This window comes from Mustelus asterias, unplaced genomic scaffold, assembly GCF_964213995.1.
Source record: "Mustelus asterias unplaced genomic scaffold, sMusAst1.hap1.1 HAP1_SCAFFOLD_1125, whole genome shotgun sequence".
In the NCBI taxonomy this organism is placed as follows: domain Eukaryota; kingdom Metazoa; phylum Chordata; class Chondrichthyes; order Carcharhiniformes; family Triakidae; genus Mustelus; species Mustelus asterias.
In genome coordinates this window covers 61,969-75,215 of record NW_027591070.1, presented here as the reverse complement: position 1 = coordinate 75,215, position 13,247 = coordinate 61,969, and the positions used below count along the sequence as shown (strand labels likewise).

The following is a 13,247-nucleotide window of genomic DNA, read 5'->3' as shown; positions in this document are numbered from 1 at the left end:
GAATGGTGCTGAACGTTGTACAGACATCAGCAAACATCTCCACTTCTGACCTGATGATGGAGGAAGTGTAATTGATGAAGCAGCTGAAGATGGTTGGGACGAGGACACTCCCCTGAGAAATTCCTGCTGTCATTTCCTGGAGTTGAGATGACCCTCTCTTCACCCACTCGGACAAACTGAGATAGCTGAGAATTAAACCCCTATCAACTGCTTGGAAAGCAACTATGCTCACAATTATATCACCGGCATTACATTTCGGGACTCCTGTGGTGTAGGTGCACCCACAGTGCTGTGAGAAAGAGAGTTCCAGGATTTTGACCCGGTCACTGAAGGAACGATGATATATTTCCAAGTCAGGATGGTGTGTATCTTGGAAGGGAACTTCCAGGTGATGATGTTTCCATTCATCTGCTGCCCTTGTCCTTCCAGGGATAGAAATCACAGACTGGACAGGACTGTGTAAAGAGCCATGGTGAGTTGTTGCACTGCATCTTGTAGATGGTCCAACAACCATAACTAACTTCCTTTGTGCTGGTGTTGCTCCAACCGGCAGATAGTTTTTTTTCTCTCATTTCCATTGACTTCAGTTTTTCTCTGGCTCCTTGTTGCTACATGTGGTCATATTCTGCCATGATGTCAAGGGCAGACACTCTCATCTCACATCCTGAGTTCAGCTCTGCTGTCCGTGTTTGCATCAAGGCTGTAATGAGGTAGGGGACTGAGTGACCCTGAGTAAGCACAAGCTCAGAGTCAGCGAGCAGGTCATTGCTAATTAAATGCTGCTTGATAGTCTCGATGACGCCTTCCTCTGTTGGTGATTGAGAGGAGACTGATGGGGTGGTAAATGGACAGATTGGATTTGTTCTTTCCTTTTTGTTTACGGTCATATCTGGGCAATTTCCCACTATTTTAGGTAAACATCAGTGTTGTAGCTCTACTGGAACAGCTTGGCGAGGAACAGAGCAGCTTCTGGAGCAGTAATCTTCAGTACAGTTACTGGAATATTGTCAAGATCTGTGGTCTTTGCAGTATCCATTACCTTTAGCTATTTCTTGACATCATGTGGAGTGAATCGAATTCGCTGATAAATATCTGTGATGCTGGGGACCTCTGAACGGTTTAGCCACTGAAGTTAGTTACGAATATTTGAGCCATATCTTTTGCACTGATGTATTAGTCGTCTCCGTCATGAGGATGGGATATTTGTGGAGCCTCCTCCTTCTGTTGTTTCATCATCCACTATCATTCACAGCTAAATGTGGCAGGACTGCGGAGCTTACATCTGAGCCGAGGAAACCAGAATTTCCTGAATGAGGAAACCTGCTGCTGGAAAAGCTCCAGTCAAACTGTCAGTGATATGAAACCGGGTTTGCGGATAACCCTTTCCCTGGGCGGCACAGTGGTTAGCACTGCTGCTTCACAGCTCCAGGGTCCCGGGTTCGATTCCCGGCTCGGGTCACTGTCTGTGCGGAGTTTGCACATTCCTCTCGTGTCTGCGTGGGTTTCCTCCGGGTGCTCCGGTTTCCTCCCACGGTCCAAAGATGTGCGGGTTAGGTTGATTGGCCAGTTTAAAAATTGCCCCTTAGAGTCCTGAGATGCGTAGATTAGAGGGATTAGCAGGTAAATATGTGGGGGTAGGGCCTGGGTGGGATTGTGGTCGGTGCAGACTCGATGGGCCGAATGGCCTCCTTCTGCACTGTAGGGTTTCTATGATTCTATGATTCAATGTGAGGATCGACTGGAAGTAAGAACTCATGGTAATTCCCGGAGATAGAACACGAGCCAGACCTGCAGAAAATGTAGAGCCTGTTTACTGTGGAATGTAGCGGGAGACACCCCTCCCCTATAAACTCATCAAACAGAAATATTTCAACTTTCTAATGGGAGAATATTCTTTCCTTGTTGTATATAATTTAGGGGATGGACCTTAAAGCAACAGTTAGCACAATTTCACACTTTAACTTGCCCTGAGATAGTATACAGATGTTATAATGTCAATAGTTAAGAAGCACAGGGAATCCCGAGCGATCCACTCTCACAGCTTTATCATTTAACCCTCTGTGAAATGTACAATTCTCAGAAAATCCTGGATTTATGTAACCAGAAATGATTTGAATTTTTGGAAACGTAGCAGGGTCAGTGAGATTCAGGAGGGTAATTCTGATGATCAGGAAATGAGACCAGAATGTGGGACATGTTTAAACGTTACTTGCTTGTTCACAGGATGTGGGCATCACCTCCTCTGGGGGCCATTAGCAGTGGGAAATAAATGCTGGTCCAGCCAGCGACACCCATATCCCATGGACAATTAAACAAAATATACATTTTGAGAGGTGTAAAAGAGTTAATTGTTCATCATTTTTCAATGCTGACTATTGCCTTTTCCATTCAACAGAAAGGGTTTGATATTATCTAATTTAATATTGTCACATTTATTAGTGCCAAAGCATACCGCACATAGGGAAGGAAAGGAAAGTCCAGAATGCAGTGTTACAGTCACAGCTGGGGTGCAGAGAAAGATCAACTTGGATAAGATATAATATCGTAACTTGAATCAGGTCACCACTCGTGCTAAGTTTCTGACACAAAAATAGATCCAGCTATTTTTTCTGCTGAACATTAATCTGAATTTAATGTGTTTCTCACTTTCTCCATTTAGTCTGGGTCACAATAAAGTGGGAGATTCAGGAGTGAAACTACTGTCTGCGGCTCTGAGGAATCCAGAATGTAAAATACAGAAACTGCAGTAAGTATCAGACTGTGTGAGATTGTGTTAATAATCAGTGGATGGTCTGACACTGTAAATTATTATCAGTGTCAGTAATCGTGTCATTAATAACCATTCCACATCATTCCTGTCAGTATTCGTGTTAAACACCACGGATTCGCTCTGATTCCTGAAATCTTTCTTTCTCTGATCTCCAGTTTGGAGAGTAACAGCCTCAGATATTCTCACCTCTGCTCTCTGTACAAACCAGTCAGTGATGTGTCTGAACCTGAGTTACAATAAACTGCGAGATTCAGGAGTGAAAGAATTAACTAATCATTTATAATTATTCTCAAATCCATTCATGAGAATAAAAAAGATGAACAAAACAATTAAATGTTTATAGAATTCCCAGATATGGCTGGTCGCATGTTCAATTTAGTTTAATTTGTCATTCAGATTATAGATGTTTATGTCTGTCGGCTTCTCAGTTTGATTAAATGTAGAAAACTGCAGTATATCGGTAAGGCAGATTACAAACTACATTGAATTCTGATTAGTTTTATCCCGAGGGATCCACTCTCAAATTTACGTTAAACGGAGCTTAAGGAGCATCTGAAAAGAGAATGCAGAGATGGAGGTGGGGAGGGTTATGAAGAGAATTCCAGAGCTCACAGCCCAGCAGTTCAAGGCACAGCTCAGCTGGCAATGGCAATAATCACAGTGCAGAATAATCTGAATGATGTCCCTATTAATAATGGACATTGTTTTTAAGAACACAAATAATGATACTAAATATACCATTGCTATCAGTATTCGTGTTATTAAAAACACTGTCCGCTATTAGTAGACACAAAATAAGCTTGGGAGCAAAGTTGGAGACCATGAAATAAAAGAGACAAAGGCAGCCTGGATATGAAGTTATCTGAGTGACAGGAAACAGGCAGGAGAGGTGAACTGTACCTTTTCATTTATCGGAAGCTGACAGTGGCTTTCCCCAGCAACCAGTACTGTGTTACTCCGACTAATTTTCTTTACATGTACGACCAAATGAGACTTGGGTTTATCTAAAGATGAGATGTGAAGCTCCAGCACACGGCCACCAGACCACAGAGCGGACGCAGCATATGATAGACCGAGCTCAATCACACCAAAACCAATGGATCAGATCAGAGATCTGCTGTCTTGCCATATCCAGTCCTAAATAGTGTTAGACATGCCACAAAATGTTGGACATGCCGGTTACATTAGGCAACAAGGCGGCACAGTGGTCAGCACTGCTGCCTCACAGCGCCAGGGACCAGGGTTCAATTCCGGCCTTGGGTGACTTGATGTGTAGAGTTTGCACGTTCTCCCAGTGTCTGTGTGGGTTTCCTCTGGGTACTCCAATTTTCTCCCACAGTCCAAAGATGTGCAGGTTCGGTTGATTTTCTATGCTAAGTTGTCCCTCGGGGTGTCAGGGTGTGTAGGTTACGGGGATTAGTGGGCCATATATGTGGAGTTACAGAGATAGGGCCTGGATATGATATTCTTTCAAAGAATTGGTGAAGACTCGATGGGCCAAAGGGCCTCCTTCTACACTGTGGGAATTCTATGATTCTATAAACATGCCACAAGAATTCCATCATTACTGATGAGGGAACCAAGAGCATCAGTGCCATCTTCAGCCAGAAGTGCTGAGTAGAATGATTAATCTCGGCCTCCTCCTGAGGTCCCCAACATGACAGATGACCATTTGATTCACTGCATGTGAGGTAAAGAAATGACTGAAGGCACTGCATACTGCAAACTCTGTCAGCCTGGCTGTACCCCAGCAATGGTACTGAAGAATTGTGCTCCATAACTAGCCATTCCCCTAGCCAAGCTGTTCCAGTACAGCTACAACACTGGATCTAACGGACAATGTGGAAAAAAACAGGGCAAATCCAATCTGATGAATTGCTGCTCCATCAGTCTGCTCTTGAACGTCAGAAAAGTGTCATCCTTCCAGTGCCTCATGAACATCACTGCAGGAGTTCCTGAGGGTGATGTCCAAATCCCAACCACCTTCAATTGCTTTATCAATGTCCTGCCTTCCATTATAATGTCAGAAGTGAGGATGCTCACTAATGATTGCACAATGCTCAGTACTGTTCACAATTCCTCAGAGACTGAAGCAGTCCATGTCCATAAACAGCAAGACCTGAACAAAACAGAAAATGCTGGAAAGGCTCAGCATGTCTGACAGCTTCTGTGGAGAGAAAACAGCTAACCCTTCGAATCTGGATGACTCTTCTACAGAGCTAGCGTCTTAAGCTCTGAAGAACTTTCAGGCTTAACCTGATAAATGGCAAGTAATGTTTCACTGCACAAATGCCAGGCAAGGACCATCTCCAACAGACGGGAATCTAACCATATTCCCTTTACATTGAATGGCAGCACCATCGCTGAATCCTCGACCATCAACATCCTGAGTGGTGAGGGCGCACTGGGACCATTGAACAGACACTGAACTGTAAACACTATGGCTCCAAGGGTAGATCACAGTCTGGGAATTCGGAGATGAGGAACTCGCCTCCTGTCTCCCAAATTTTTCCCACCATCCCCAAGCACAAGTCAGCAGTGTGATGGAATCCGCTCATCTTGCTGGATTGACTGCAGCTTCAAAAACACTGAAGAAGCTCATCCATGGAAAAGGAGTCCACTGGATCAGCTGGCCATTCACCAAACTAAACATTGGCTGTCTCTACCACTGACGCACAGTGGCAGTATTTTACCACATACAAGGTGGAATGTAGCAGCTCACCAAGGTTCCTGAGCCAGCATCATCCAAACAGGCACTATCCATCACCGAGATGGCCAAGGATATCAGAAGGATGGGACACCAACCAGCTTCAGATTTCTTTCCAAACCACACACCATTCTGACTTGGAATATATTGCTTTTCCATCACTGATGCGGGATCATAATCCCGGATGTCCCTTCCTCGCGGTTTTGTACCAGATGGTCTGCAGAATTTAAGAAGATGGCTCACCACCTCCTTCTCAAAAGCAATTGGGGATGGGCTGCAAGTGTTGGCATTGCCAGTGATACCATCATCCCTTGAAAGAATTAATAAAGACAAGCGCTACCCACTGTAGAGGTGGGTAATTGTGCCTGTGTGTAACCCAAACACAGTCACGGAAGAGAGAAAAAACAGCTGCGACAGGACAAATAGTGTGACCATTGCACAGGCCAGAGGAATTCTAAAGATAGATCTGGTGGAACTATTCAATATACTCAGCGAGGGTCTCAAATGTCCAGGTGTTGTGCTGTGTTCCATACAACCTGGATCTAGAGTGGAGAAGCTTTGAACAAAGTGTGATGCAATACAATGTTGACCAGATGCTTCATGATGAGGAACCCCATGGACCACAGGCCAGGGACATGGGATATGTGTCAGGGAGGATGGAGATTCAGTAATGCAGACATGTTTTCCAAGAACCTTAACTCACACAGCCATTCAGTGTAATAAATCTTCACCATCTCCAGCACTGTTGCTGTTTCTGTGAATGTTTTATAATTTCCCTGGAGCCGTCACGACATGAAACAAAGGTATTGGAATTGTATTGACCTGATTCAGTGCTGTATTTCCCATCTCCCATTCCCAGTGAACTGGTAAAGACCCAGTAATATGGTGAAGGATTTTTTTAGTGGTGCTCCATCTCTGAATTTACTCAAAATACAGACATAACAAAGTGACCAGTAATAACAAAGTATAATCCTGTGAAACCCAAGGAAGCAACCCCACCATGACAACCACCGCCATCCCCGCACTTTCCGCTGAGCTGCAGGCAGCATCTTACCTCTCTCCTCTCCTCTGGGAATTTCGATGACCGTGGCCTTTGTCCTCGGATTTCCTGAGTCCTGGAAGGATCCGGCCAACTGCGGGTCCTCTGCACAGATGCTGGAGTTGTCTCTGTCATCATAGCTTCGTGAGGTGCTTGTGTCACAGTCGGAGCAGAAGGGGACCCACTGCCCACACCAGGGGCATCCTGAGAGGAGCTCCCAAATGCTGCAGGCAGCCGCTCCTCTATCCATTCAGGGCAAACTGGACCCTCCCTGCTCAGCTGGGGAGGGCCTGACAGTTACTCCAGGCACATTTTCCCACCCCTCCCACAGCCCGTGTTCCACAGAGCTCATGGAGGTGGTGAGAACATGCAGGTTCATCTGTATTTCCTGTGGGTGATAGGCTGGATGTGACTCTCCATGAAGGTCACCAATCTCTCTGTGGAGGATGCTATTTGTGCTCAGACCTGAGACATGGTAACACTGCTGGCCTGGATTGACTCCTCCATCCTTTGTGTATGGATACACACAGCCTTTGGAAACTCCACCAAATGTTAAAGTATCCTACGCTGCAGCTCCAGTATCTGCTGCATTGTTAAAGACTCCAGTCACATTTCATCTTCCTGAAGCTGACAATGACCTGTCCTCTCGAGAGTGTGAGTGAACTCAGCTATTGCTGCCTCCATCAGCTGCTCGGGTTTGTGTGTGCTCTCCTGTGCTGCCAGATTGTAACCCCTTTGCTAATCGTGAGAGACATTATCTGCTCTGTCGGACGTTATCGAGTATAATGTGACAATCCATCCTCTGACCCCTCCCCATCTTCAGAGCTACACGCCTGTCTCCCGCTCACCGCAGCTGTTGATTTGTGAGAGAGTGAAGAATGTTAGAGGGTAATGCACATTCCAACATGTCCTGCAGACTGTTCCTAACCCAGAGCTCCATGTGACCAATGGAAGACACACAAGCACCAGGTTTTGGACTCAGCAGCAGAGCCTCTCCTGTGCCCATCCATTCACTCACTCACTCCCTCTAGATCCACAACCCATCTCACCATCAGCGATTGCCCACCCAGCCTCCAGGTCTCCCAGCTCCAGCACTGCATCTTCCATTGACATAAGGATGACACAATCCAGACACTGTCACTCTTGGCTCCTTCTCTGACGCTCTGTGCCCTCTTCTACAAGAACATAAATTTCCATTGTTACTCACCCATCAAAGACACACACAAACCTGACGCTAATTTAGACTGCCCATCATGGGACCACCAGGATGGTCACTCAGTGTCGGCAGTGCAGCAGCCATCTCTGACTGACTCTTTACTCAGAGAGCGGTTGGGGTGTGGAATGGACTGCCTGCTGTCATAGTGAAGTCGGACACTTTAGGAACTTTCAAGTGGTTATTGGATAGGCAGATGGAGCACACTAGAATGATAGGGAGTGGGATAGCTTGATCTTGGTTTTGGACAAAGCTCGGCACAACATCGTGGGCCGAAGGGTCTGTACTATGCTGTACTGTTCTATGTCCTATGTTCCATGTAACCCTTCACAGAGAGGCTGACATGTTCCTGAAGATTGATGCTGCTGTCTGGACATTGCCAGTGTCTGGATGGAGATGTTCTTTCCACCATTCCTCTTTCATCCTTATTCACATATCAGCCTGTAAGTTTAACGCTCACCTTGTCAGAACATATCAGGTTATTGATCCTTTTGCCTCACTGCAGCCACGTGCTGCCTGCTCTGGCCCTCGGCAGTGTCTATCCAGACTTGCTTGGGTTGATGTGACAGGTCTCCTTCTCCAGTCTTGAGGGAACAGAACCTTCCTCCAAACCGATATAACCTTGAGAATTTCCGGGGAAGTGTCAGCGAATTGGGTTTAATCTGCCTTCTGCCATTTCAGCCCTTTGTTCATTAACCAGGGCTCCCTCACTGCTCCCTTCAGAGCCTTTAAAAGCGCTGCTGGCTGCCTTTAAATCTGGTGCCAGCATTGCCAGAATTGTGCTGTCCCCTGCAGCCAGTGGTTAAGCTCTGGAATGCACAGGGATTTGGGGGAAGGTGGGGGAAGGCCACTTAGTGAATTGCTCATTCGGAGAGTCAGTGCAGACACGATGGGCCGAGTGGCCTCCTTCTGCTCTCTAACAATTCTGTGATTCTGCCTGTGCTGCCTGAGTGGACGGATTTCCCGAACCTGTCAGACATTTACTGTGCCCGTTCTGGCTCTGTGTGGAGTTGGTTAGTTCAGTTGGTTCGGTGTCTCCAGCGTGACGTAGAATGACGCTGCTGTTGAGGGTTTGGTCCTCGCACTGGCTGTGGGGTTAATGGAGTCCCAACTCTTCCCATATCCCCACGTTTACTAAGTTGTATCCCTGAAGCGACATGTACCAAATTGTGTCTCTTTCTATTGGAGAGATTTCATTGAGGAATGTGGCTACTAACACTGTCCACACGGCAACATCACCAACTTCCAGTTGAAATATCGATAACATTTTCAACCACTGTCTCCACAGAATTCTTACGGAGCACAATGAGGCCATTTGGCCCATCGTGTCTGCACCAGCTCACCAAATTGACATTCGAAATTCGTGTCATTCTCCAGCCTTTTTGTCGTATCCATTTTCGTAGCTCATTGCCTATCTTCAAAAAATCATCTAATTCCTTTTTGACTGCTTCGATGCAGCCGACCTCCACCACACTTCCCGGCTGTGAATTCCAGACCCGAACCACTGGCAGTGTGAGAAAGGTTTCTGTCGCATCATCTTCAACCCCACCACACACTCCATTCCTGAGCCACAGTTAGAATACTCACTGTCTCCATCTCCTGGTGTCCCTGTCTAACTGCACTCAGTTACCCCCCTCACTGTCTCCATCTCCTGGTGTCCCTGTCTAACTGCACTCAGTTAGAATACTCACTGTCTCCATCTCCTGGTGTCCCTGTCTAACTGCACTCAGTTAGAATACTCACTGTCTCCATCTCCTGGTGTCCCTGTCTAACTGCACTCAGTTACCCCCCTCACTGTCTCCATCTCCTGGTGTCTATGTCTAACTGCACTCAGTTACCCCCTCACTGTCTCCATCTCCTGGTGTCTCTGTCTAACTGCACTCAGTTACCCCCCTCACTGTCTCCATCTCCTGGTGTCTATGTCTAACTGCACTCAGTTACCCCCCCTCACTGTCTCCATCTCCTGGTGTCTCTGTCTAACTGCACTCAGTTAGTATACTCACTGTCTCCATCTCCTGGTGTCTATGTCTAACTGCACACAGTTACCCCCTCACTGTCTCCATCTCCTGGTGTCTCTGTCTAACTGCACCCAGTTAGAATACTCACTGACTCCATCTCCTGGTGTCTCTGTCTAACTGCACTCAGTTCGAATACTCATTGAATGTCCCGCGCTGTACATTATTATTGTTAATGATCTTATTCTTAAAAACACTGTGGATTTACCCTGATTCCTGTTATTTTTCTCTCTCTGATCTCCAGTCTCCGTGGTAACGATCTCACAGATTCTTGTGCCGAGGACCTGGCCTCTGCTCTCAGGAAAAACCGCTCACTGATAGATCTGGATCTGGATTTCAATAAACTGGGAGATTCCGGAGTGAAACTGCTGTCTGTGGCTCTGAGGAATCCGGACTGTAAAATACAGAAACTGCAGTAAGTAGCAGACTGTGTGAGATTGTGTTTATAATAACTGAATATTCAACAATATAATTTCACCACTGGTATTTGTATAAAAAACACTGCCCATTACTATTGGCGTCAGTTATGAATAAGGAAAACTGCTTTTCCTCTGACTCCTGTTGCTTCTCTCTCTGATCCCTGAGCAATGGGATGTCAGTCCCACAGATCCTTATGTTGAGGGAGTGGGGGAATAATGTTATGGTTCACCCTCTGAGGTCCAGTCATTGGCAACTGCAAACTGTATTGAATTTCTACCTTCGGGTGTGCTGACTCTCAGAATCCCCAACCTGATCCAATCTCATGACTTCATATTATAAGATCCGACAGCTTTGACAAATCAACAGAAAAGGCAATGAGGGACAATTCGCCTGGGAGCAAAGGTCGCCAGTCACAAATCTGATAGGTTTGTGGTCACAGCACAGCTGAAGTAACGTATATAGTTTTGGTCACCTTATGAACGTATTTTATAAACATTTGAGAAAATGTTGGCTTGAGTCTTTCATGGCATGCCAGGCTTATCTTATGAAAAAATATAGAAATTATTCGTCCGATACTCGCTGCAATTGGGACGAACCACGGCTGATCATGGTCGGCAGGGTGGTAGAGCTGTTAGCACTGCTGACTCAGAGCGCCAGAGACCCGTGTCAATTCCGGCCTTGGGTGACAGATTGTGTGGAGTTTGCATGTACTCTCCGTGTCTGCGCAGGTTTCCTTCAGTTACTCCAGTTTCCTCCCACATGCCAAAGATGTGCACGCTAGTTTGAGCGGCGATGGTAAATTGACACTTCATGTCAGGGGGATTTGCAGAGTTAATATGTAGGGTTACTGTTATAGGGCCTGGGCGGGATTGTTGTTAGTGAAGGATTGATGGGCCGAATGGTCCACAGCTTGTCTGGACTTGCAGATTCTCACTGGCTGTCCTGTCTGGAGACAATACACATCTCTTTAACCTGTGCTTAATGCTCCCTCCACTCACACTGTTTGTACCTTTAAGACTTGATTATCTGTAGAGACTACATTCCAGTCATTATTCTGTAAATTGAGTTTGTGTCTCTGTATGCCCTGTTTGTGAGCATTTCTACACTCCACCTGACGAAGGGGCAGCGCTCCGAAAGCGAGTGGCATTTGCTACCAAATAAACCTGTTGGACTTTAACCTGGTGTTGTTAAACTTCTGACTGTTCCTAACCCAGAGCTCCATGTGACCAATGATGAACACACAAGCTCCAAGTTATGGACTCAGCAGCAGAATCTCTCCTGTGCCCATCCATTCACTCACTCACTCCCTCTGGATCCACAGCCCATCTCCCCATCAGCGATTGCCCACCCAGCCTCCAGGTCTCCCAGCTCCAGCACTGCATCTTCCATTGGCATAAGGATGACACAATCCAGACACTGTCACTCTTGGCTCCTTCTCTGACGCTCTGTGCCCTCTTCTACAAGCACATAAATTTCCATTGATACTCACCCATCAAAGACACACACAAGCCTATGGTGCTGCCAGACTGCCCATCATGGGACCACCAGGATGGTCACTCAGTGTCGGCAGTGCAGCAGTCATCTCTGACTGACCGGAACCCTTCACAGAGAGGCTGACATGTTCCTGAAGATTGATGCTGCTGCCTGGACTTGCCAGTGTCTGGGTGGAGATGTTCTTTCCACCATTCCTCTTTCATCCTTATTCACATATCAGCCTGTAAGTTTAACGCTCACCTTGTCAGAACATATCAGGTTATTGATCCTTTGCCTCACTGCAGCCACGTGCTGCCTGCTCTGGCCCTCGGCAGTTTCTATCCAGACTTGCTTGGGTTGATGTGACAGGTCTCGTCCTCCACTCCTGAGGGAACAGAGCCTCCCTCCAAACCGATATATCCTTGAGAATTTCCAGGGAAGTGTCAGCGAATTGGGTTTAATCTGCCTTCTGCCATTTCAGCCCTTTGTTCATTAACCAGGGCTCCCTCACTGCTCCCTTCAGAGCCTTTAAAAGCGCTGCTGGCTGCCTTTAAATCTGGTGCCAGCATTGCCTGAATGGGGCCTTCCCCTGCAGCCAGTGGTTAAGCTCTGGAATGCGCAGGGATTTGGGGGACGGTGGGGGGATGACACTTAGTGAGTTGCTCATTCGGAGAGTCAGTACAGACACAATGGGCCGAATGGCCTCCGCCTGCTCTGTAACAATTCTGTGATTCTGCCTGTGCTGCCTGAGTGCACGGATTTCCCGAACCTGTCAGATATTAATGTGCCTGTTTGGTTATATGTGGAGTTGGTTAGTTCATTTGGTTTGGTGTTTAGAGTGTGATGTAGAATGATGCTAAATCTGAGGGTTTGGTCCTCTTACCAGCTGTGGGTTCATGGAATCCCATCTCCTCCCATTGCCGCACGTTTATTAAATTGTATCCCTGAAGCTACATGTAACAAATTGTCTCTCTCTATTGGAGAGAAACACAAAGAACAAAGAAAATTACAGCACAGGAACAGGCCCTTCGGCCCTCCAAGACTGCACCGACCATGCTGCCCGACTTAACTAATACCCCCTACCCTTCCGGGGACCATATGCCTCTATTCCCATCCTATTCATGTACTTGTCAAGACGCCCCTTAAACGTCACCACCATATCTGCTTCTACTACCTCCCCCGGCAGCGAGTTCCAGGCGCCCACTACTCTGTGTAAAAAATCTGCCTCGTACATCTCCTTTCAACCTTGCCCCTCGCACCTTAAACCTGTGACTCCCAAGCAATTGACTCTTCTACCCTGTGAAAAAGCTTCCGACTATCCACTCTGTCCATGCCTCTCATAATCTTGTCGACCTATATCAGGTCTCCCCTCAACCTCCGTCGCTCCAGTGAGAACAAAGCAAGTTTCTCCAACCTCTCCTCAAAGCTGATGCCCTCCATACCAGGCAACATCCTGGTAAATCTTTTCTGTACCCTCTCCAAAGCCTCCACATCCTTCTGGTAGAGTGGCGACCAGAATTGAACACTATATTCTAAGTGCGGCCGAACGAAGGTTCTATAAAGCTGCAACATGACTTGCCAATTTTTAAACTCAATGCCCCGGCCGATGA

The 13,247-nt window shown here is 46.7% G+C and overlaps 1 protein-coding gene across 1 annotated transcript in view; it reads left to right on the top strand.

Annotated features, from left to right (window-relative positions):
• Positions 1 to 13,247, top strand: part of LOC144487912 (NACHT, LRR and PYD domains-containing protein 3-like) — a 53,655-nt gene that overhangs the window by 25,919 nt on the left and 14,489 nt on the right. The window contains exons 7-8 of the mRNA XM_078205959.1: positions 2,660 to 2,746; positions 10,046 to 10,159. Coding sequence (XP_078062085.1) covers positions 2,660 to 2,746; positions 10,046 to 10,159 — 201 coding nt within the window. The remainder of the gene's footprint in view (positions 1 to 2,659; positions 2,747 to 10,045; positions 10,160 to 13,247) is intronic.